The sequence below is a fragment of the Zalophus californianus genome, chromosome 8 (assembly GCF_009762305.2).
Source record: "Zalophus californianus isolate mZalCal1 chromosome 8, mZalCal1.pri.v2, whole genome shotgun sequence".
In the NCBI taxonomy this organism is placed as follows: Eukaryota; Metazoa; Chordata; class Mammalia; order Carnivora; family Otariidae; genus Zalophus; species Zalophus californianus.
Window position 1 is genome coordinate 26005512 of NC_045602.1, and position 24728 is coordinate 26030239.

At 47.2% G+C, this 24728-nt stretch overlaps 1 protein-coding gene across 1 annotated transcript in view; it reads right to left on the reverse strand.

Moving 5' to 3' along the window:
• The window catches only part of XDH (xanthine dehydrogenase), a 59089-nt gene extending 44664 nt beyond the window's left edge, over positions 1-14425 (reverse strand). Inside the window, exons 1-5 of the mRNA XM_027620817.2 lie at positions 14164-14425; positions 7962-8019; positions 5174-5270; positions 3673-3781; positions 313-439 (exon numbers count right to left, since the gene is read on the reverse strand). Of these exons, the coding sequence (XP_027476618.1) occupies positions 313-439; positions 3673-3781; positions 5174-5270; positions 7962-8019; positions 14164-14205 (433 nt within the window). The 5' untranslated portion in view covers positions 14206-14425. The remainder of the gene's footprint in view (positions 1-312; positions 440-3672; positions 3782-5173; positions 5271-7961; positions 8020-14163) is intronic.
• Between the last annotated feature and the right edge of the window lie 10303 nt (positions 14426-24728).

Here is a 24728-nt window from a genome sequence, read left to right on the forward strand (position 1 = left end):
TTCCCAAATGATCCCCTCCTGCGCCAACCCCCCAGTGCCACCCCGTCCCAGCGCAGGAGGACACCTCAGGAAGATGAACACCAAGGCAGGAGACCCCCGGAGGTCTCCAAACCACCCAAGTGTTCTCCAGACGAAGAGAGGGCTCAACTCCAGCAGACCCGAGCTGCCACATTGGGGTAGCCTGAGCCTTTCCTCCAGAGGGCAGTGCCTCGACCTCCTAGCCCATTCCTGGCTTCCACTCTGGCCCTGCCTTAACCTCCACAAAGCCCCGTTTGCTATTTCCCCTCCTAGGCGGTGCCTCGAGGCCCCTACCTTGGAAGGCATTCTCGATCTCCTCAATGGTGGGCTCGGGCTGGTTCCGAAGCAGCGTGTACATGCTCATGACGATGCCAGGGGTGCAGAACCCACACTGGGAGCCATGGCTTTTGGAGATTCTCTCCTAAAAGGGACAGACGACATAGACCCACGTGTTGGCAGAAGCTCTGTCAGGCTCTCTAGGTGACCCAGCAGAAGCCCGTCCATGTCGACAGGCAGGGTGGAGGGGCGGCCCCTGCATGAAGTCAGTCCTGGTGCCCACGGTGGCCTTGGCCAGTCACCAAGCCTCTTTGGAGTCCTAGGTTCCTCACCTGTATGATGACGACCACCCTAGGACTTATCTCTGGAGCTGTGGTGAGGATTTAATGAGATAATTCATGTTAAACTCTTAACGTTATTATACTTGGCACATAGCAGATGGTCAACCAATGTTGGTTATTCATAAGAAAGTCTCTTCAAAGAACAGTGACCATTCGAACGAGAAGGGCTTCTCACCCTCCATTCTCTGCATTGGACAGAGGAGGAAGCGAGCCCAGAGATTTGAGAGATTTAGCCAAGAACACACACGGTGAATGGAAGAGCGGTCTTATGTTCTTTTAATACACTAGCCTGCAATCCAGCACAACCAACATTTATTAAGAACCAAACGAATGCATTTTTTTCCAAACTAGAATATCACTACATTCTTAAATGAAGGCAATACTTGGAGTCCATGGGGACATAAGAATTTGGAAATATGCCATATGCATTGAATGTCACAGAATTGTCATTCAAACTCTGCAAGATTTTTAGTACAAGAGATTCTCCAGGTCCATATTATTATTATTATTATTATTATTATTATTATTTTGTCTCTTGGGAGTCTCTCTTGGTACTTAAGTAAAATTGCTAAAGTACTGTATTTCCAGTGCCTCACATATATGTTCATCCATTTTATAAATATTTACTGAGAACTTATTCCGTGCCAGGCATGGTAAAGGCACTGGAGACAGAACAATGAAGAAGAGAGACGAGATCACCAGTCTCGTAAGGCTAGTAGGGGAACTACTGACAAAAGAAAAAGGAAAATTCCAGGTGGAGGTCAATGCTATGTAGAGATTTAGTAGAGGCTGACGGGACCCAGAATGACCAGTGGTCACTTGGGAGTGCTCAGAAACAGCCACTCTGAAGAGGTGAATTTTATGTTGAGTTTAATAACATGACTTGGATCAGGGAAGAGTGTATATGATCTAATTATGTTTGTTAAGAATCACCCTAGGGGGACCTGGGTGGCTGAGTGGGTTAAGTGTCCAGCTCTTGATTTTGACTCAGGTCATGATCTCAGGGTCATAAGATCGAGCCCCATGTCAGGCCCTGCGCTGAGCAAGGGGCTTACCTAAGATTCTCTCTCTCTCCCTCTGTTCCTGCCCTGCTCTCTCTCCCTCTGCTCCTGCCCTGCTCTCTCTCCCTCTCTCCCTCTGCCCCTGATTCTCCCTCTCCCTCTCCCTCTGCCCCTGCCCTGCTCTCTCTTTCTCTCTTAAAAAAAAAAAAAAGAATTGCTCTAGCTGTGGGTAGGGAATGAGCAGGTTACAGGGGACAAGAGTAGAAATGGGGACCAGGACACAGTGGTCCAGGCAAAAGGGGATGGTGGCTCAGACCAAGCAGTAACAGAGGAAACAAAAGGAAGGCTTCATCATAGGGTTTGGAAGTAAAGTAGACACCACGTCTGAATGGATTGGTGTGGTGCAGGAGAGAGAGAATCAAAGGTGACTCCTAGGTTTTTATCTTGAGCAACTGGGCAGATGCTTTCACCATTAACTCAGATGGAGGAAGACTGGGGAAGAAAGGGAAAAAATAGGGTTTGGGAAGTTTGAGATAGACATCCATATAGGATGTCAAGTAGGCAGTTGGAAATATGAATCTAACCTCTGAAGAGAGGTCAAAGCTGAAGACATAAACGGGAGTGCCATTCGCCCGTAGATGGTACTGAACTTGCCAGGTGGCGGGGGCAGGGGCGGGTGGTGTGCAGAAGGAGAGCGGAAGGGACCCGGCCCCAGCCCTGAGAGCACTGCAGCAATTAGGAACTCAGCAGGCCCAGAGCCAGCACCGGGCACCAGCCTGGAGGTGGGAGGAACATGAGCAAAGTGTCATGTCCTAGGAACCACAAGGAGAAAAACCAATGGACGAGGGGAAGCGGAATCCGGCTCTACAAGTTACTTGAGGCCAAAACAAGTGCGTGCGGAATAAGAATCTGTACCATTGGAAAGAGAGGGGTTTAGTGGATTATTCAGTTACGGTCCCTGTGTTTAAACTGTTCTGTCTTCATCTGCTTGTTTCAAATTACAAGTCCGAATTAACCCTTTCACATCTCCTGCAGGTTGGACAAGTTTAGTAATTTCCCCTTCTGCTGCCTAAGGAATGAAGCTGTAGAGATGACGCATTACGTGCTGTGACCTCACAGGACTCGTTCAAGCTGCCCCTCCCCTCCCCTGGCTCAGCCCGAGGGCCTGGCCTGGCACCCACATAAGGTGCCCAAGGAAGGCACGATCTGAGCAACAGGTCTCCTCAAGTGGCCAACGGGCCTGCCTCGGGCACCTTCTGTGACTGTCATGTTTGGAACACCCCCTGCCTCAGTTTCTCCGTACGAAAATCACTGGAAACAATGGCCTTTCCTTCCCACAGTATTCTGTTTCCATGTGTTGCCAAGTTGCCTAGGAGTATCCTGCTTCTCGCCACAAAACCTCCCAGATTACTGTCCACTCTTGGTTCCTAATTTCAATCCATTGACGGGCAGCCTGATACCATCAGAAAAAAAGCCTTGGTCAGACACTCCGATGCCTCTATCCTCTTATTAAGCCCTTACTAACCTCCATGTTAATGGGGTGGAGGCCTAGCAGCCCACATCCATATTACCTGCAGGTGACACTCCGGAGGAGCAAGGGGATCACCATTCGAGGGAGCAGGGAGTAGGGGGGCTTTTTAATCAAGGGCACAGAGCATTTGGAATCTTGAACCTGAGACGGCGGGGGGGGGGGGTTTCCTAAGCACACCTGGGGGCCGGGGCAGGGAGGGGCTGCGTGAGGCAGTCCCTTGCCCCTCCTTCCTCCAGGTCTGGCATAGCCGGCCAGCCCTGGCCACCAGATCTGGCTGACCTCGTGGTTCCCTCAGGGTCATGCAATGTCACGCTTACGGCGGCCACAGGAGGGAGCTTCAGGCTCAGGGCCTCATCTTTCTGCCTCACAGCCCCCACCCCCCCACCCCAGGTGGAGATGAGGGAGGTGGCTGGACCACAGTGCCTCCTGCCCAGGCAGTGACACTCAGCCTCACAGCCCAAAAAAGCCTGCAGCCCTGGCATGACCCTCCCTTGCCTCCAGTTACCTGCACAGGATGCAGCCTCAACTTGGTGCTTCCTATGCCTTCCACGGTTGTCACGGCAACATGATGCAAAGAGCAGATGGGGGCCAGGCAGGCATTGGCAGAAAAGTGGCTGGAGCCCCAGATTAAGGTCATTCCGTTGTTGACTCGGGCCATCAGAGACTTTGAGATGCTTTGTCACGACCCCTCACTCTACATTACATTCTGGGCTCTTCCAAGGGTGTCCTTGCCTCTCTACCCAGGCCTCTGGGCTAACAACAAAGGAAGCTCCGCCCACCTCAGTGAGGCACAAGCCCCTGCAGAGTTCTGTCGGGCATTGGGCCTCTGAGCTGGAACATGGGGCCGGGGTAACCCTCAGCCACCGCAATACTCAGCCCGACCCTGGAGGCTGAGTCAAGAGGAAATTTCTGGCAGGTTCCAGGCCCAGTGCTTGCTCCTCTCTCTGCAGGGCCCTTCCTTAGCCTCTTCAATTTCAGGACCTCCAGTCACTTTTGCTCCCCTGCTCTTACCCTTTGTCTCCTATCCTCTGTGGGGGAAAAAGGAGGGGGTGATCCCCAGGAAACATGAGACAGCAACCCCTTAAACAGAGCTTCTTGATGTCCATTTTTCTATTCACCATTTATCCGCTTATAAAAGCAATATCAGTTCCTGAGGGTCAATCACATGCCAGGCACTCTGCTGAGGGCTGAGGAAATAAAGGTGAGTAAGATGTTCTTCAATAGCCTGTGGTCATCCTGGGAAAACGTGTGAAGACAGAGTGAAGATGCAATTTAAACAGCTATGGTGAGTGTTTCAGGAGGGCTGAGCACAGAGTGCTGTGGGACCAGCACAGACATGGGGTACCTAACCCAATCTTGGGGGGTCAAGGAAGGCTTCCTGGAGGAGGTGACATTTTGCCCAGTCCTAAAGAGCTAGCAAGAGTTAGCCAGGTGGAGAAGTCCAAGAAGAAAGGACATTCAAGACCTGGGCAACAGCTTATGCAAAGACCAGGAGGGTGCCTGGGTGGCTCAGTTGGTTAAACGACTGCCTTCGGCTCAGGTCATGATCCCGGAGTCCAGGGATCAAGTCCCGCATCGGGCTCCCTGCTCGGCAGGGAGTCTGCTTCTCCCTCTGACCCTACCCCCTCTTGTGCTCTCTCTTGCTCTCAAAATAAATAAATAAAATAAAATCTTAAAAAAAAAAAAAAAGACCAGGAAATGAGTAGGCAGAGAGTGTCAGTAGTTCACAATTGTCCCTGCAAGGTTGGAGCACTGGGCCCACTGAGAGAGACAGCTGGAAAGGAAAGATGGGGCATGCCATGAGGGGCATCGAGCACTAAGCACAGAAATTGGACTTTCTCCCGAAGGCAGTGGAGACTGACTGAAGGATTTCACGGGATTGGAAATGAGTCTGGATCTTAGAAAAGTCACACGTGGCATGCACACACACATGCACACACTCACTCACATCCTGACCCCTGCCTCACAGTCCTGGCATGGACAATCAGCCAGTGGGCAAAGGATACACAATCTTGTTCTGGAAACGATCATACTTGGAAAGCATCACAGTGCAAGCCCCACAGCCCCCTTCTCCACAGCCCAGCTTGGTCCCGCTCAGCCGCACTGGATGATCAAGGGTTAAGGAACATGAATTCACAGAAGAGTCTTTGCTGGGCTGCTGGGAAGTGCGTGGGCAGAGCTGGAAGTACAGAGCCATCCACTGCCACACACAGGATCGGGCCCCTCAACCCAAGGAGGCAGCAGACCCACCCGGCTCCCTCATCCAGAAAGTCTGCACTGTGCCCCAGAAGGCAGAGAATGGGACCATCTCCACTGCACAGATGACGAAAGGCATCAGGGTCCCATTGGGCAGCATCCAAGTATCCTCCAGGACTGGAGTCCTACTGCTCTCCAATCCAGGAGATGTTTCCTGGCATCGGGGTCTTCCTGCCACGGTCTTAGAGGCTCCCAACCCCATGGTCTCCCTGGGCAGGTGAATCAGGCACCTCTAAGGCTGAGCACATGGGGTAGCCCTCATGTCACTGCAGCTGGGTGCACAATGAAGCCACTTGGGCCAGACAGAGACACTGATCTGTTCTGGGACCTACTGAGTCCCGACTTGTCACCTTGGACCTTTTGGGTTGATGAAGTCCAGGAACCAAAATTAGGGTTGGACCAGGGGCTTTTGAATACCCACCCACAGGATATGTGACCAGAAATGAAAATGAAGATAATCTTTGAGGTCGGGGGGGCCAGGATTGGAGCCATCTCTTACATATACTTGCAGAAATAGTCTGATAACTTTGAGTCTGTTAACGTGCCTCAGTACTAGACTATTCTAGAAGGCAGCACTGCAATTTCCCTGAGACACACAGGCTCCGTTGCTGCTCTTCCCACAGGCTGCAGGCCTCTGAGCCATCCGGCTCTCTACTGAAGATGGAGGTCAGTATTGCTGGTCGCTTCCCACATTTGCAAAATGAAATGAAAATTCATCACAAATTCTAGATAGCCATGAATGGTTTGATTATTCAGTCATTTCAGAAATATTTACTTATTACCTTTAATATGCTGGACATTAGTCTTTAAACAATGACATAGCATCTTACACTTGAAAAATACTTATACCCATGGACCTATTTGATCTTCACAATAATTTTGGGAGCGGGTAGGGTAGGAGCTCCTATTTCCCCACAGATTAAAACAAAACAAAGCAAACTGAGGCCCAGGAGGTAAGGTGAGCCCAGCAAGGCAACATGGTCACTCAGCTCACCTGGTGGGAGGGCCCAGACACAATTCTAAAAACCTCTTCTAAAACACATCTGGGAGGAGCTCTCTATCCTAAGGAATTCTCCTGACTCATCAGAATATCTGCAGTTAGCAGTAGTTCAGACAACTTAATAGCTCAAAGTCTAGCAACATCTTCTAGCCGGGGGATTTTTTTGGAAGCCGGTGTAGAAGTCAAGCCTGGGGTTTTTCCTTTTTCCCAGAACTCTCAGAAATAAGCTCTCACCACAGTCAACAAAAAGCCATCTGACCTTCATTTCTGTGAAAACTTTCAGTTTTGGATTTCATCTCAGATTTGACCTTTAAACTAGCAACTGCTATGATTGGGATTATCTGAGGCTTTCGGGCCTTCAAAACTGCACCAGAAAACGAACATTGGTGTCCACAATCTCTGAGAATGTGCCTCTCTTCTCAGACCCCCCAGCAGTGGGGTTCTGTGCAGTTTCCCAATCCTACCAACTGATTCCTCCCCTGCAAAAGAGCCACTGGGTTCATGGGCCGTGAAACTCTGGACTTGCCCTCTTGATGGAAAATCCCAGACAAAGTATGCTGGAGCCAGACACCATTTGTTAAGAGGTGAGTGAACCAGAGGAAAGGCCATGGGCTTGTTTCTGTGGGTACTGAAACAATACTCTGCTGTCCTCAAGTAGGGCACCTGCATGAGCCACAGACCATCCCTGACTCCGGGAGTGAGAGGAATTTGTTAGTAGAAGTCAGGATGAGCATTATCCCAATGACCAACCCTGAAGAGTTTCCAGTATGACTGGAAGATTAAGAGCATGGCTCTAGGCTTTAGTCCGGGTTCTGCCAGGATTGGCCCAGAATACGAGCAAGAAGCAGGTCCCTTCTCATGAGTCAACCTCACTTCCTCCTCTGTCAAAGGAATTGCTGTGGGGATCAGTGAGATCACCCATGAAAATTACCTTGAACTCCACCTATGTACAGTAAGTGCTCAGGAGCCCCCTGTCCCTTGCCTCCCAGTGTCCGCCATCTCCACAATGGAAGGTACCTCTACACATTTCCCCACTCAGGCGTCCTCTCCCAACAAACATGCCTTCTTCTGACATCCCTTCCACCTTCACAGAACCGGAAAGATTCTCGAGGAAGCCCTTTATGGATCAGCAAAGATCTCCTGAGGAAGGCCCACTCCTCCTGAGGGCCATGGCCACAGAGTTTACCAGGGCTAATGAGGGCCTTTCACAGCTATTCATTTTACAGGCCCGGGATTAACCCTTGGCATCAATGGAGTCTTACCTGGGAGAGATCTTAAGAAACATCAAAAATAATACTCTCAATCAACAGTCGATAATTTTATACCTGGAGAGCTCAAAAGACTTCCCAGGGTCACAGAGCTGCTGAGTGACAGAGCTGCAACTAAGACGCGGGGGTCTTAGCAGGGGTCTAGAGCCCTACTCCAGGGCTCTGTCCTCCACATTTCATGGCCTCCCACAGTCACTAGAAAATGATATAAGGCCTAGAGAATGAGTTCCCACTGCCCCCCCACACACCCCCACTCCAAAGTCAGGATACATTTTCTTCTCAGGTAGGCCAAAAGAGTTGTTTCTGGATCTGCATTTTTCTCCACCACCTATAAGAACAAAAACAAAAGAAACATGTATCCTAGGTATACTTAGCCATTGTCTCGCCCAAGAATTTGTGGAGTTAATAGGAATGTGCTCAAAGTATCATGAAAATGAAGGTCTTTTTCTGGACAATTCCATAGGAATGAACATATTAACTATGAGCCGAACTGTGTGCATGCTGATATTCCCCAATTCTGACCTTCCACATCAGTGCTCAGCTCTGGACCCACCCCAGAGGGCTCAGGTGTTGCACCCGGCACGCTGGGCTGACCCAGGCAGAGCCCCCTTCAAATCAAACATGTCACCTCATTTCCAGCTGCTGGATCACACCAGGGACAGCTAAAAATGGCAGCATGCAGATATCTAGCTGTGCCCCCTGGCATGTACATTCTCAGAGAACAGGGGGCTGGTCTGTTGGCCTGTGCTCACAGCGGAGTATTCCAAGTGTTGGGTTACCAGAGCCAACAACAAGACACATGTCAGACATGGAGGAGAAATGGAGAAATCTCAACCCATTTGGTTGAGAGTCCACAAATGGTTTATTTAATAAGATGGAAAGCTTGTCTACAAAGTCAGGTGCCAGTTTCCGATGCAAAGAGTCAAAGGAAATCCACAAAAACCTGTGTCACTACTCATACTCATCATATGTTATGAAGGGTAATAGGGGTTGGGTGACTGGGATGGTTAAGGAGAGAGAATATGTGACAAGAGATTCTTTAGAGAGAGCGGCACTATGAGTCTTCCATCTTCCTAGGGTTGAGGAAAGGAGGTATCTGCCTCACACCTCAACCTTCGTGAGGGGGCTTCCATAGCCCTACAGGTGAAGCTAACACACAGCCTTAGTAGGACAGGGGATATGGCGGTCTGGCATATCTAAAAGCTAGAGACAGGCTTACCAGAGGTGCCGAAGAAGAAATGGCAGTGTTAGGATTGGTGTGCACTCCCAGAGTCTGGGAGGGCAGAGGATGTGAAGTGTTGGCTATGGACCTGGTGTAGGCCATGCAAGAGAGAGCGAGAGCTGACATGGAGGTGTTTCAAACATCCCCCAAACACTGACTACAGAAGACTTGGGACCTCCAACAGAGTCTGTGTGGAGTGGACCTCCCAGAACTGGAGGCTGAGGAAGGGCCATTGGCCAGAGAAAAGCACATCCCGTGTGTCATGAGACTTGCAACTGAATGTTCCCGGTGATGGGAAGGTATCTTCCACCAGCACTGATTAAATGAGAACTTTTTTTGCTAACCCCACCTCTCTATCCTGACCTGAGGCTGTGTATGGAAACTCAGAAGTGGCCATAGGATTTTTTTATTGAATCCAGAAAGCCATAAAACTGCCAGAATTTGCCCCCTGAAAAAAGCTTAAAGGAAAGTAGAAAATCAAATTAGTTTCCCTTCAAGATTATACCCCACAAGTCTGGTTTGTTCAAAGTCCTGGGGACAAAGTTCACACAGGAAGCTATTTCTTTTCGCTTGGAGAAGTCATAAATGCACAAATAAAGATCCCTATCACTTTGCTTGGAAATGGCAGGAAGAGCCTCTTGGCTTACTGCCTTCCCCCTGAGCTGTTGCTTGCTCGTCTTCCAGCTCAGCTTTCATCACATCAGTCCCCTGCTCTGTGCCTTCCGTGACTTCCCACATATGCCAGGTAACATCCAAGTTCCCTAGGCTGTCTTCCAAGGCCCTTTTCCATACGGTCTCTAATCTTCATTTTCAGCCTTTTCCCCTCCTACCTCCCTGTGAACCTGGTCCTCACACTCTGGAGAAAATACAATGTATACCCCTGACTCTGTGCCTTTGACCATTCCATTCCTCTTCCACCTGCGTCTTGACTTAGAAGACCCCAAACGCTTCCCTGGCAAAGGCTTTTTATATCACCCCAGCCATGAGTGGTCCAACCTTCCTTGCATTCATACAGAGAATGGCTGTGCCACTCTCATGGCTGCAGGGTTGGGCCAGCAAATGCCATGGAACCTTCTCTGAACAGGATGCCAATGGGTATTCCAAAGGACAACACTTTGTTGGGGATATGAGCTTAGGAGATGCTGGGTTCAGCAGATTGTTCTGATAAGATTTAAGTATCAAAACAAATAATAGCTCTAATGGGTTATAACCCATTCAGTAAGATTAAAATTGTAAGTCCAAAGTGATATCTAATAAAGAAACAAATTGGAGAGAAGAGTAAAGTCTGCCTGACAGAGGAATGCCAACTAATGAATATTTTGCAATCAGCCCAATAACTGAGCCAGTCTAGAATCATCAATGGATGCTAAAATTAGTGGGTGAAAGTTTAATGATCAAGATACTCACATAGATTCAAAGTATCTTCTCACAGATTATTTACTAACTATAAAGAGTAAAAAAATTATCTTACAGTAGAGAAAACTGATGGATACCACCTTAACCAAGCAGTCAAAGTTCACATTCCAAATAGTAGGGGAAACTGACATCCTGTGCCTCCCGATGTAATGCACGGAGAAACACTTACCACTTCTCTAGCATTTCTGCCCAAAATGCAGACTCTGAATCTAATTATAAGAAAGCATAACACACACTCAAAATGAGAGATGTTCTACAAAATAGTGGCCTGTTCTCTTCATAAACATCAATGTCACAAAAGACAAGGAAAGGTAAAGAGCTGTTCCAGCTTAAAGGAAACTTAAGAGACATGGCAACTGACTGCATAGTATGACCCTGTGTTCCGGGCTTGGGGGAAAAGTTATAAATGACATTATTGGGAAAATTGGAATATATTGCAGAAGGGCTATAGATTAGATAATGGTATTATGTCAACACTAGATTTCCTGATTTTTATAGAGACTGGGTCTATAAGAATATTCTTATTCTTGGTTTAAGGGGTAAAAGGGCATGATATTGGAAATTTACCCACAAATGGTTCAGAAAGAAAATTTTATATTTTATGTACTTATTTCTATTGATTATATACATAAATAAATGTATAAAATTATTTTGGTACTTACATACAACTACATATCTACATATATATCTATAAATATATCTGTACATATCTAATACATGTGTGTATCACATAAACACCTATTCATGTGTGTGTATATGTACGGGGGGAGAGAACATGAAGGAGATAATGATAAAGCAAATGTGGCAAAATGTGAACAGTTAGTGAATGTGAGTAGTCTATATTTCTTTGTATTCTTCGTGCAACTTTTTTGTACATTTAAAATAATTTCAAAACACAAAAAAAAGTTTAAAAAATCAATCTCCTCAGTAGAGGATTTCTAAGGGCTTTTAATACTCATGCATTCATTCTGTCCTCATTAACTGGGCACCTGCTAGGTGTCAGCGCTGTGCTAAGTGGTTTAAGAATATCTGAAAAGAGGGGCCGCCCGGGTGGCTCCGCCGGTTAAGACTCGTGATTTCAGCTCAGGTCATGATCTCATGGGTTGTGGCATGGAGCCCCATGTCAGGCTCTGCACAGGAGTCTGCTGGAAATTCTCTCCCTCTGCCCCTCTCCCCACTCTCATGTGTGCACATTCTCTCTCTCTCCCTCTCCCTCTAAAATAAATAAATTTTTAAAAAGGATATCTGAAAAGAGCATTTCATGGGAATCATTTTCTATAAAATACATTTTGTAATATATTACTTCACCTAATTATAATCCATCTCTTTAACTGGTCCGGAAGGTCCCGAGGGGCAGGTGCCTGGCCCCTTCTTAGAGATCATATTCACCCAGTGCCTACATACCCCGCAGGCGCAGGCTTGGGGGGAGCTCGTAAATGTGAGTGAGTGAGTCAAAGCCACCATGAGGCTCTCTGTAGCTGCCACCTGCTTTTTGGGGATCCTTCCTGGACACCTTTAGCTGCGCCCCGCACGCCAAATCTGCCAGACTCCTCCGTGCGCCGCAATCTCCTCTAAACAGAGAGCGACTGCTCAGAAATTCTAGAATCCCGCCCACCAGAATGTCCCTACAATAACACCAAAATCCTGGGCAGCTCCTTCCTTCCCTACAACTCTGACTCTAGAACAGAAGACACGGAATGATGGTTATCAAGACCCATCACCCGCACAGAAGGCCCCTGAGATATTTGATTGTTGGCATCAGGACCCTCTCCAGGACCCTCTCCAGGACCCCAGTCGGTAGAGACAGAGTCCTGGACAGCCTGAAACGGGGAGAATAAGAGGCTTACATTTAAGAGTGAGTCACCCATCCCAACAGCTTCTTTGGTAACTTCTCTGCACAATATCCAGTACCAGAAGATCTAGATCCAGCAAGATCTTGGAAATAGAAACGGAAACACACTCACAGCCACCCTTGATCTGACTGGGAATTCCTGCTTGGTCTTGTTTGCAAAGCTCTGCTTTCACCTCATCACTCCTTCGCACCTTTCTAGCAGTTTCTCAAGAGGCCACAGGCTAATAAATTACAAACATGAGTATGCATCACAGAGACTGACATTGTAAAAGCTTCCAGAGATAGTAGGGTCTGATATGACGATACCACCTAAAAATGTTAAATTGCTTTCCTAAAGTGGATCTAAGACACAGGGGGAAACAACTTCGCCAAGGCAGATTTACCTTGAAACGCTCCTTTTCATGTCCAGGGCATCACAGCACACCCTCCCTAAGGAAGAGCAGAAACTTGTCCTGTCTAACACGAATTGATAGCATGATAAATAAGATAATCTTAGAGTAAGATGTGGCCTTGGAAGTCACTGAATCCAGCTGCTCACTTAACGTAAAAACTGCTTAGAAAAATTCCACTGAAGATGCTTTGTGTAAATAACACCTCTAGAAAGTCAACTCAGCTGTTGAGTCTCTCCAAGGCAATCGCTGAATGCAACAAAGTTGCTGGAAATGCTGGGTGCAAAAGTTTCACGACCGACAGCAGGGAAGCTATACCCTACCTCTTGGTTTGCTGCCAGATGCCAATCCTGAAAAGAGATTGGCATGGAGAGACACAAGGAACCTGGAAGAACATGGCTGACCGCACCCTCAGCGCCTCCTGGTGGCACCCCTCACACTGAACCCAAGGGTCTTCGGAGCACTAATGTTGCCGTGGCTCATGGAATTCCCCGGCTAGTCACCAGACACATCCTGACAATTTAAGCACGAGATGCCCCACGAAGCGCATTTTAGCTCTTGAAAATTACCTCAAACATCACCCAATTTCTCAATGCAAAAGTGCCAATAGAACAAAACAAATAAAACTACCCTTCTTTGGGGGCCCCTTGGGCACAATCATCACTCACGCTGTCCATATGGCCATTTACAAGGGACAACTATGGCTACCCTTCTCCTGTCCCTTCCATTCCTGACCGGGGAGCTAGAGCAGACTGGAGCACCTCAGCAGTGGTGGAGGGAGGGGTATGGGGACAATGCAATGAGCTTGCATCCTCCCTCCCGGCACCTGCGGTGAAATTTGCAAAGATTCACAGCCTTGCAGGGCCTGGAGTACTGGTACCCATGTCTGAAGTCACCCTCTGTCCCCCCACCCCCCATGTCCCTGCACACCAATAAAGTTCATCCAAGTGGACAATTTTTATCAAAGTAAGAGACTTGAAATATTTACATGCAGTACTAAAGGAGAGGAAGGGGAGAAACATGCCCCTTATGAAAAAAAAAAATTGTCACTTGCCACAAGATGTTAGTAAATGTCCTCACACAAGTTAGCTGTCCCATTAAGCATGAAATACCAGCGTCAAACGCTATGTCTATCTTATACCCTGGGATTAGCAAGAAAACAAGTTCCTGTTCCTTCTCTCAGCAAAGAAAACAACAAAAGCCGGAGGACATATTGGATTAAACACAGAGTTGAAGGCGTGGTGGGTGACCTCCAGTCTCACCGAGGACCCTGTGCCCCTTTCTAGCTTCGGGCCAGTGTCTCAGCTGCTGCACACTGGGTGGGGGCTCAAGCCTCTCTTCTCGCTCGCCTCCCCCTGCACTTCTTTGCCCCGGGAGTGTCTTGCCTGTCTTCCAGCTCTGAGAAGGTTTTCTTGCCCTAATGTTACCCAAAATGCAGCAATACTTTGGTGGGAGAGAAAGAGAGGGGGAATGAGTGAGAGAGGAGATGAAAGAGAAAGAATAGAACCAGCCTCTTCCAAAGCACAGACATCTGCCCCTGGGCGGGAAGCGGGGGGAGCAGAGAAGTCAGATGGAAGGCTGGCTCCTTCTTACCTTTTTGCCGTTCACAAAGAAAACCAACTCATCTGCTGTCATTGTTACCGGTTGGGTCCCTGAACTCCAGGTACCTCACTCCCAAAAGACACTAACATGTATCAGTGCTCAGCAGCTTGAAAAAATACACCTCCCAAAAAAAAACCGAAACTTGGCCGGCCAATAGGAAAAAAGCCGCCCAGAGCTCCAGGGCACAGGGAGTTCTTGGCAAAAGCCACCAGTTTACATAACCGAGGAAAACGCAAACAATCTTAGGCAGGAAACCACACTGCCAACAGCTGTGTCAAAGAGCACAGAGGAAGGCACATGCAGATATCAGCCAGGGGAGGGCCCTGTGGCCAGGTGACCTGTGGTCTTAAGCACCACCTCCCAGAACCTGCTTCAGGCCCCCCTGTGGCCGGCAGAGAAGGAGTAAGGGCCGCGGTCAGAGCCATGGCGACAGAAATGAGTCACACCTTCCCCCTCTACACTGATCATTTTACCATTCAGGTTTACTGCAGCCTGGACTCAGCACTTACACAGAGGACTCATTCTTGCACAGCCCGGAGGAACAGAGTGGTCACGAACCATGGAGCCCAGTGACCCGGAACCAAAACCTGGCATCTGACCTCGGCTGTGCCGTCTGCAGAGCTCAGTCGTTTTCTTCCTGTGGATGGGCCTACGACTGGCACCAAGAGCAGAAGGCAGAGAGACAAATGATGTGTTTTAGGAGTGTGTTGTAAGTTTGCCAAGAACGAAAATCTTCATTACTGTTGCAAGTGTATTCTCAGCAGCACAACAAAAATTATCCTGTTAACAAACCATTTCTGAGGTTCTTCTTTTGCTTGTTTCTCCCAGGAAAAGGCCCTGATAAGTGATCAGAGTAAGTCATTAAGGATATTTCAAAATATCAAATAAATTAAAAACCCCACACCTTACAGGACCTGGGCCAAGTTGACACAGAGCTGCAAACCTTCCCCCTCCGGTATCCATTACCTTCTGGTGGGCACAAGCAAATGGCCCACCTGGGCGGTGCCAATGAGCTCTCTGTGGTCAGCACCCAACTGTGCCTCCCGGCTCACACACACATGCACACCCACACCAGCATTCCCTCTGGTCCTCTGTAGTCCTGGAACAGCCAGCCTCTCTGTAGTGAGTCACTCCCCTGTGCCCCATGCAGGCTACGTGGGGGACGAGAGGAGTCTTCGGTGGATGTACTGAGGGGGTAGCACCAGCTTAAGGAAACTGCAGACTGCCAGGACATTATCAACACCATGCCCTCTCCTTCCACACACTTTATTTAAGCAGGAGATGAGATCTCACTTAGGGTGACCAAGCATCCCTGTTTGGTCCCCAACTATCCTGCTTGTAGAACTGAAACTGTGACCAATCTCTCAGTCCAGGGCAAACTGGGACGGCTGGTCCCCATAAAACAATGGTTCTTAACTGGGGGATTGAGTAGAGGAGACATCCCCATGTCGATACGTTTCATGGTCATGACTGAGAGATGCTACTGGCATCCAGTAGATAAGAGGCCAGGGATGCTACTAAACACCCCACAATACACAGGACAGCCCCCCACCACAAAGAATTATTTGGTGTTAAGTTGTCAACAGAGCCAAGATTGAGAAACCCTGCTCTAAAAAGAAGAAGAAAGAAAGAGGTGGGGTGAAGCAGAGGGGCTGATTCCGGGCAGTGTTTCATAAGAGCTCAGTCCTCGCTGACCACACTAACTTCTCCGTGGTAGGGAGGTTTTCCTCTATCCACTGACCCACCCAGCTTTGCAAACCCTCTGCTTTCTCTTGGCTCGACTCTGGCCAAAGATCCAGGAAACGCTCAAGGTCAAGAGGGAGGACTGAAGAAAGAGCTTGGGGTTGGGGGTTAGATAGTTTGGCTTAAATAATAGCTCTAGCACTTCTGTGAGACCTTTGGCAAAAATCACGCTCTTGGCTTCAATCTCATGTACAAAATGGGGCTGCCTGCCCACTTTGTGAGAGTCCTGCCTGGTAAGGATGAAAGAGACATCCGAACTGCAGCCTCTTTCTCTTATCTGGAGGTGAAATTCCTCTCTGTTATTGTGGAGCACTGAAAAAAAAAAAACCAGAAGTGACATAAATATTTAATAAGTGCTTTTGTTGTTCAGATATTATTTCTGTGGCAACTGTGGTAACTAGTTTATTTCTGCAATACTGAGATTTGGCAAAATGCTGACTTCGTAAGATTATTCATTATTTGGCAAAATATTGGTGATCATTTCCTTCCTCTGTAATTTTTCAAAATGTTACAAATTAGAAGAACAGTCTAAAATAAGCATTTTTCGGGCGCCTGGGTGGCTCAGATGGTTAAGCGTCTGCCTTCGGCTCAGGTCATGATCCCAGGGTCCTGGGATCGAGTCCCGCATCGGGCTCCTTGTTAAGCAGGGAGTCTGCTTCTCCCTCTCCCTCTGCCTTTCCCCCTGCTTCTTCTCTCTCTGTCTCTCCCGCAAATGAATAAATAAAAATCTTTTAAAAAAATAAATAAATAAATAAAATAAAATAAAATAAGCATTTTCCCCCAAGCTGAAGACCTCCTGCTTATGCTTTCAATATTGAGATGAATTCTCAAATTTGGGCTGAATTAATGGGATTTCAGCGTTTGGGGCTAGAGCAACTCTAACTTACATTACATTAACTTACCCCATTTTTCCTAAGGAATGCCTTGGTTTGTAATAGGCACTGTATTGGCGTGAGGTCTCAAATCTGCAGAAAAGCCGCATAAGCCCTGAGACCTCCCCGACAGAAGCTTCTTCCCTCCTGGAACAATTGCAGGAAATCAAGAGTTAAGAATGAAAAGGACAGAGTCCTAATTTCTTGAACAGTGAGCTCCCTTGGGGCCAAGCATTCCCAGCAGGAAGTAATGAGGGAGCAGAAGGCTAGCTGAGGACAAAGCACAAGCTGACACCGTGCAATCTCTCCCCCCCCCCACCCCCACACTCCTGGGTGGGATATGTGTGACATTCTTCCTGGAAGCTCCCAACTGTCTTAAAGTTAAAGTCTTGCTAGAAAGAAAAACAACCTGAACTTGGCAATGGCAAGGCCTCCAGTATCCCAATCAGTCACCCCTTAACCCCGGGGCAGCAGCTCTTTCTGCCCAAGGGTCCTATCCCTGTGGTTTAATAATACCACCATTTTGCACTGAAGATGTCTCAAGAATTCTTTCTTGGTCATTGGCTCTGGACCTCACCCCACCGAACCTCACCTGTATTCCAAAACTACATCAGACCAACAATTTAGGAGAACTTTTGGAATGTTCTCCGGAGGCCTGGTCAGGGCCAGGCGACAGCTGTCCAGGATTCCCTGCTTTGGAGCAGGTGCTCTGGCTCACAGTGCATGTCCTGGCAGGTTCCAGCAGGCCCTGGCAGGTCTGGGGAGATCCTGGCAGGTCTGGGGAGGTCCGGCTGCCTACAGAAGTCTCCTGCCAGCTCCGAACCAACCTGGTGCTGCTCTCTGCCGGGCTCATTCCCTTGCTTTACATCTGAATATGCATTTTTACCTGTACCCTACAGCATTTTTTGTTCATTTTCCTCACTTAAAATAACCTTCACTCGAAAAGAAAAAAAATCACTTTTCTTTAAAAATATTGCATTACTCATTTTTTGTTGGGGTTTGTTTTTTTCTACTAAGTTTGTTTTCGTTTTTTGTTTTTTCGCTAAGCCTCGTTTTCCTCCTACAAAGGCCCATGCTGGATAAAAGATTTTGCTATGTTCTCAGAGCATCACTGCGCAGTAGCACCTGTCTTCCCTCATTCTCCCAGACATCTAGATTATTACCCAGCCCTAATCATAGTTCTTGGCACCTGAAGAGCATAATATGATTTCATTTGATCCTTATAACAGCCCTGCAAGATGGCCAGGGAAGTCATTATTGTCTTCCCTTTCTAGACAAAGAAAATGAGGGTCAAAGAGGTTGACTTGCCAACAGTCTCAGCACACCAGCCTCCTACCCACTCCCCAGCAGAGAAATCATCTCTTTGATGGTTCTTCACTAACTGTGGAGCATAGACCCAGGATTGTCAGCGTGGCATTCATGGCCCTTCTCAGTCCAGCTAAAATCCAGCCTCTGGTTGGTGAAGTGTCTTTCTTCCATGGCTGGATGCTGAGCCCTGGAATCCAGAGCAGAAGGCTGCTTACTGCTAAATCGCTGCTGCCTAGTGTAGCGCCAGGTCTGCAAGAAAGATCAGTAAACAATTACTGGACTGAGCCCACAACGCAAGGAAAGAGTTGAATTTTCAGAAATGTCTAAGCGCATGACTTTTTTTCTTGATTCATTAGATTTTTTTTTAGTATAGCTGACACAGAATATTACATTGTTTTCAGGGGTACAGCATAGTGATTCAACAGCTCTAAATATTATGCTGTGTTCATCACAAGTGCTGCTCCCATCTGTCACCATACAACACTATTACAAAATCATTATCTCTATTCCCTGTACTGTCCCTTTCATCTCCATGACTTATTCAGTCCATAACTTGAAACCTGTGTCTCCCACTCCCCTTCACCCATTTTGCCCATCCCCCCACTGCCCTCCCCTCCGGCAACCGTCAGTTCTCTGTATTTTTAGGTCTCATTCTGATTTTTGTTTTTTATTCATTTCTTTTGTTTTTTAGGTTCCCCATACAAGTGAAATCATATGGTATTTGTCTTTTTCAATCTGACTTATTTCACTTAGCATAATACCCCCTGACTCTCATCAAATACAAAACTTTCTCCCATTATTCCGTATATTATTAGCAACATTTAATTCCTCCACCAGCTCCTTTCCAACTAACTTTCTATCATTGATATTAGGTAACCAACTAGTATTCCTCAGCAACAAGTAATCCTTTATTACTATAGAGGAAATCAAGCCTTGATATTCTATACACATCTGGGAAGTAGATCCTTCTAGAACCAAGAAGCTGGTATTATTGAAAAAGAGACACAGAGTCAAAACTTTTAAAAACATCTGAATTTCAGCCTGGTTCAGTTACTGCAGGTACACAAGAGTTCGAGGAATAGAGAAAGCCCAGAAGCAATTTAAACTCACTTTATCTGTCTGCATCTAGTATGTTTTTTGAGAATGTCTTTTTGTACTCAGTAAACTCTATAACCCCGAAGACATTTGTGGTGATGACAACGTGTGCCTGTCTGGACACAAAATCAGGTCTCTCTTTGTAATCCGAGGTGCTCCAGCACAATTCAGGAAGGAGAGTCCTTACTTCTGGTTCATGCAAAGGATCAACTCACATTTGCTCTGTAGACAGTATGGCCCAACGAGTAGCCACTGAGGAAAATTATTTTCATAATTTGTTTGCACCCCCTCTGCCTCTCACCTGACTTTTTCTCATATTATCATCTGAAATATATACAATGTACTCCCTTACCATGTTTATTGCAGCACCCATTCTCTCTCCAGTAGAATGTAAGTATGGCAGACATGTCTACCCTTTAACCAAATATTCATGCCCTCCTTCTCCAATGAAGAGTTGGAGAAGAGAGGTCACTGCCCAGCCAAGAGCGTCATTTCCCACCTTCTTATAGGTGAGGAAGCCCTTTGACCGAGTTCTAATGAATATAATGTGGGTGAATGTGAGGTTCATAATATCCAGGCTCCTGTTCGCTCTCTCCCACTGTCTGATTACTAATGTCAATGCCCAGGGTGACCTTGGAAGCCACACATTGAAGATGCCAGAGCTTCCAGTCAGCCCAAGTGCTTAAAAAAAACACAGTGATCTGAGCACTCCCTTCCCCCACCCTTGTAGCTACTAGGGCAAGAAGATTTTTTCCCCTACTCTTCGAAGTGCTTCTAGATGGTCTAAGAATTAAATTGACAAGAGACAGATAAACAGGAGAAAAAGAAAAACAAAATTTAATTACGTGCACACAGAGGCCCAATAACAAAACTGAGACCCAAAGAAATGACCAAGTCAGGCAGTTTTTATATTTTTTAGACGAAGAAACATAAATCTGTGAGGAATCGACAAGACAAAGAAAACTTATGTTCAAGAGCTTCCGTTGGTCAGGAATTCTAAACAGAATTTGGCCGGGGTAGTTAATTGGTAAAAGTAGCAAGGCTCGTTTATACAGCCTTCTTTGCCTGGAATTCTCTGTCTCTGGTGACAAAGATGTCTCTTTACCTCTGGGTTGGTACAGGGAGGGTACCTGTCACAGGGATGATTTATTTCCTTCCTGAAGTCAAAGACCAAGGTCAGGGGTGCAGTCAGGATATTCTTCTGGTACTAGTTGTTTCTTAAATAATTTTAATTCAAAATAATCAAAATGCCAAAGTAGTACATTTTGGGGGCAGCCTGCCCTAGGTCCCCACATTGTCTATGTGACTTGATAGAGACAAGAAATAAATTTGTATTGTGCTTACCCACTGAGATTTCTGGGGTTGTCTATTACAGCACCTAGTCTTACATTCACTAACACAGTAAGTTCCCCAAGGGCAGAGATGTTTACCTGGTTTGTTTTTGGTTTTTTTTCAGTGCAAAACACAATATTTATTCAAAAAATATTTGTTGAATGATGAATGAAGAACAAATGAGTGAAGGACAGCAAGACCAGAACCTGGTTTTAATTAAAGACAAGAAAGCATGGCTTGAATGTCTGACTTGGTCCACTTGCAAAGCTCCACGTGCAAATGATGTCACCAAGGATCATGGGCTCCTTAGCCTTAAGTGTCCCCATCCCCACACTCTGTTTTCAAAGGATGGGCTTCAGAGCAACTTCTACACTGGGCAGTTGTCACGTATCCATTCATTTATCAGTTTTAATGGGACTCTGCCATAACCCAGGCAGCGTACCGGGCATTGATTAACTATAGGGTCAGAGGGGCTTAAAGGGCACTTTATGGTACCTTATAGATAACCCAGGACCCCCTGAGCCAGCATTGCAGGCCCACAACTTACCTTCCCTCCTAAATAACACCACTTCCCATGGCAGAGATGCAGAATTCAGACTTATATATTGATATCTTCAAAGTAGTTATCACATGAAAACGTGAGAGCTTCTTTCAGCCTTCCCCGGGCTGCCCCCACCCCAGTTTTATTACAGTAGTCTCTGGAAAGTCAACTTAGGGTGCAGGCATCTACGGGGGGTGGTCACCTGCTGTTCCCATTCTAAATTTGTCCTTGAATCAGCATGCTCCCCAGGAACATAGTGTTGCTAATGCTTTTATTTGCTTTCTCTTTTAAAAAGGAAGGAACTCCTCTTCTGAAGAAAAAAAAAAAAGCACTGATTAAACTGCTGTTAATATCCTGAAGCATGCAACCCAAAAAGGGAACATAGTCCCCAAAGTAATCAGGGGCAGAAGGCAAGCTAGCCACCTTAGGCTTGTTCTCTAAAGGTTCATCTTCCCGATGCTAAGGGAGAGGATGTGGAAACTGGACTGACCTTCTGCATGGAGGCATCCCTCACTGCGGTCAGGTCCCTGCCTGGATGAGGCTGTCCTCTGCTGATGGCAGCTTCCTTTCCTGCATCACACTTCTGGAAGCCACCTACTCTTCTCTCTGGGGCCACAAAGGCTAGCTGATCATTGCCCTGGAGGATTACCATTTGCGATTTTAGCCACCCACGGGTAATCCCCAAGTTTTGGGACCTAACATTTGTCGTTTTCCTGAAGCCCTGGGTTTGAATCTCATGAGCTAGAGGGCTGCATCCGTATCACAGCACACTGACCACTTCTCCCTGAGGGGCTTCAGGGGCTGCTTATACTGGTAGCTTTGTTTTCGTGCATTTTGTGACAATTGGGGGAAATTAAGACATCACCTCTCCTTACTGACTTAACAACTTAAAGCTCATTTAGGAGAATATAGGGCTCCTGCTATAAATGCTGCAATGGGAGGCCCCCAGTCCTGAGGCTGGTCTACTGGCCGAGGCTAAATCACTTCCACGGGGAGAGACATTTTGAAGAGGACAAAGATTTACAAGGACGCAAATACGTGTCATGTCCTAGGCTAGTCGTTCTATATGGATCTCACGTACTTTCCACAACACCCCTCTGACATAGATACAATTTCTTGTTTTCTACGTGAGGAAGCTGTCTGGGCCCAGAGGGGGTCAGTAAGCCACATGTCTGGTAAGGGGGAATCAGGATTTGAACCAAGTTCCTCTAAGTCTAGAATCTTCTGACAGCCATAGAGAGCAGAGACGAGGCTTTCCACGGGACACCTTCCCCAGAATGGTTCTTCTACCCTTTCCAGGGCTCAGAGGCAAGGGAGAAATGGCTTCCTTGACAAAGTACTCCTTTCATTGCTGGAAGAACCGGCGGTGAGAGAATCAGCGTGGGGGCAGCCGAGGATGAAGCAGTGGGAGTCCGGCGTCCCTGGGGCTGAGGCAGGCACCAGCCCTTCAAGCCTGTCTTCTGAACAAACATGCAGAGAGGCTTCACAACTGTTGTCCCTCTCGTGGGCCGTATGAAGTGCTCTGAGGACCGAGATCAGCCAGCACACAGAAATCAGGTATCTGAGTACAACCATCCTGGGAAATCCTGTGATCCCAAATAAAATGTAGACTGTAATGAAGTTATAGGGAGAGAGAAGACCCAGACTGTGGGAAGTGAATCCGATCTCAGCTGTCACCCATCTGACACATGGAACTCCCTGGGGACCTAGAAAAGGGCCCAAGTCCCAGCCTCACTCGGCCAGGAGGAGTGGATGAAATGGAATTTGTGCACTTCTGCCACCGGTCCCTGCAGGACCGCAGGCCTGGGACGTGCAGAGAACGGTGAAGGCAGGAGCGCTCTTGCAGGGCCTACCCAGCAGGTGGACTTGGCCCCTTTTCTCTCTGGAGAGCCAGAGGTATTGATAGACTTAAGAACCTGTGGGCCTGGGGCGCCTGGGTGGCTCAGTCAGCTCAGGTCCTGGGATTGAGCCCCACGTCGGGCTCCCTGCTCAGCGGTGAGTCTGCTTCTCCCTCTGCTACTCTCTCTCTCAAATAAATAAATAAAATCTTAAAAAAAAAAAAAAAAAAGAATCTGTGGACCTGAGGTGTCCCGTATGGGGGCCAAAACCTTTCCCTTCGTGTTCCAGGAAGCTACCAAGTCTATAAGTAATAGACTTAGACATAAGCAGATGAGAAGGAAGACAGAAGACCCGAAGGGAGGGAGGCTGGGAGAGAATTCCAAAGATGGAGAACAGACAAAGGCAAGCACTCTTACCTCATGGATGCTCCCTGGTCTCTTAGCAGGTATCTTATCCCTGCGATTCTTGGCTGCCTCCTCTCTCCAGCTGAGTAGCCAGACCAGAACAGTTCATAGTCCTTAGTGACCTGGAATGTGCAGTTATGCAGTCTTGATCACTATCAGTGTTTTCTCTATACTAAATGTCCCCTATTCTTCACTTCTATCTTCTCATCACCATTATTCTGAGAAGCTCACATGGAAGGAGGAACTGGGGAGACAAGAATCTTGTGAATGAATCATACAGCCCCAATAGCCCCATCTATGGTGCCAGCAAAGCAGCAACACCAGGAAATGCATGAAACACCTGGCCCAGAGCTAAATAAGGAGTGCTTCCCTGGTGGGTCTGTGAGCGGAGCTTGGCAACTTGTCCCCTCCCCCAGCACACGCGCACACACACACACACACACACACACACACACACACACAATATATATATATATATATATACACACATACACAAATATATATACATAAATACATAAAATATATAAATATAAAAGTCTATGTATATATAAATATAAATTATATATGCACATATATGTAAAATCTTTTCTTAGACAAAATTTCACAAGCCTCCCAATGTCTTTGTTATGATGAACAGACAGAGGTCCCCCTCCACTGGTCTAGAGAATTTTGGCAACCAAGCATTGAGTTGAGATGACACCACAGAAAGAGTTCCAGTGTGGGAGACGAGAAGCTTAGGTGACAGCCTCAGGATCTGTTCCTCTCCCTGACATTTTTCGCAAGATCCCTTCCCATCTGTAAAATTCCACGACCCTCCCAGCTCTGATGGCTCTTGGGATAATGCTAGGACTTTTTTTTTTTTTTTTTTGAACCTTCCTTCCAAAGACAAAGCCTGTCCAAGTGTGCAATGGCTCTTTTTATTTATGTCCTCTGAAACTTGCCCATCTCTTAGCAAGGTTTCCCTTGCTTATAGGACACTCCCATTTCTTGCCTAGCATCAGTGCAGCCAAGGAAAAGAAAATATTATCAGGTGATGGAAGTGCTCTAATTTATGTTATTTCATTTTCACATGTAACTGTTTGGGCTAGTATTTCCCATGGGGAACGATCCTTGTATCATCCTCTCTTTAGCAAGCCTCTGAAATGTTCACAATGTTTTTGTAGCATTACAAAATATGTTGTCAGCCTGAGACTCCCTTAAAAGATCCATCAGTGGATGGAGGTACCAAGAAGTTTCTGGCTGACAAGGTCTGGTGCTCCTACAAACTCCGCCTGGTAACTCTGATGGCAGAACTCACCAAAGAGAAAAGATGGCTCATCTTGGCCCCACCTTGAGGCCAGGTGAGAGGTGGTCCATCCCTGGACCTGCCCCTCCGAGGGCCCTGCTCTGACCTCCTTGTTCTTCTGTCCCCCCACACTAGCT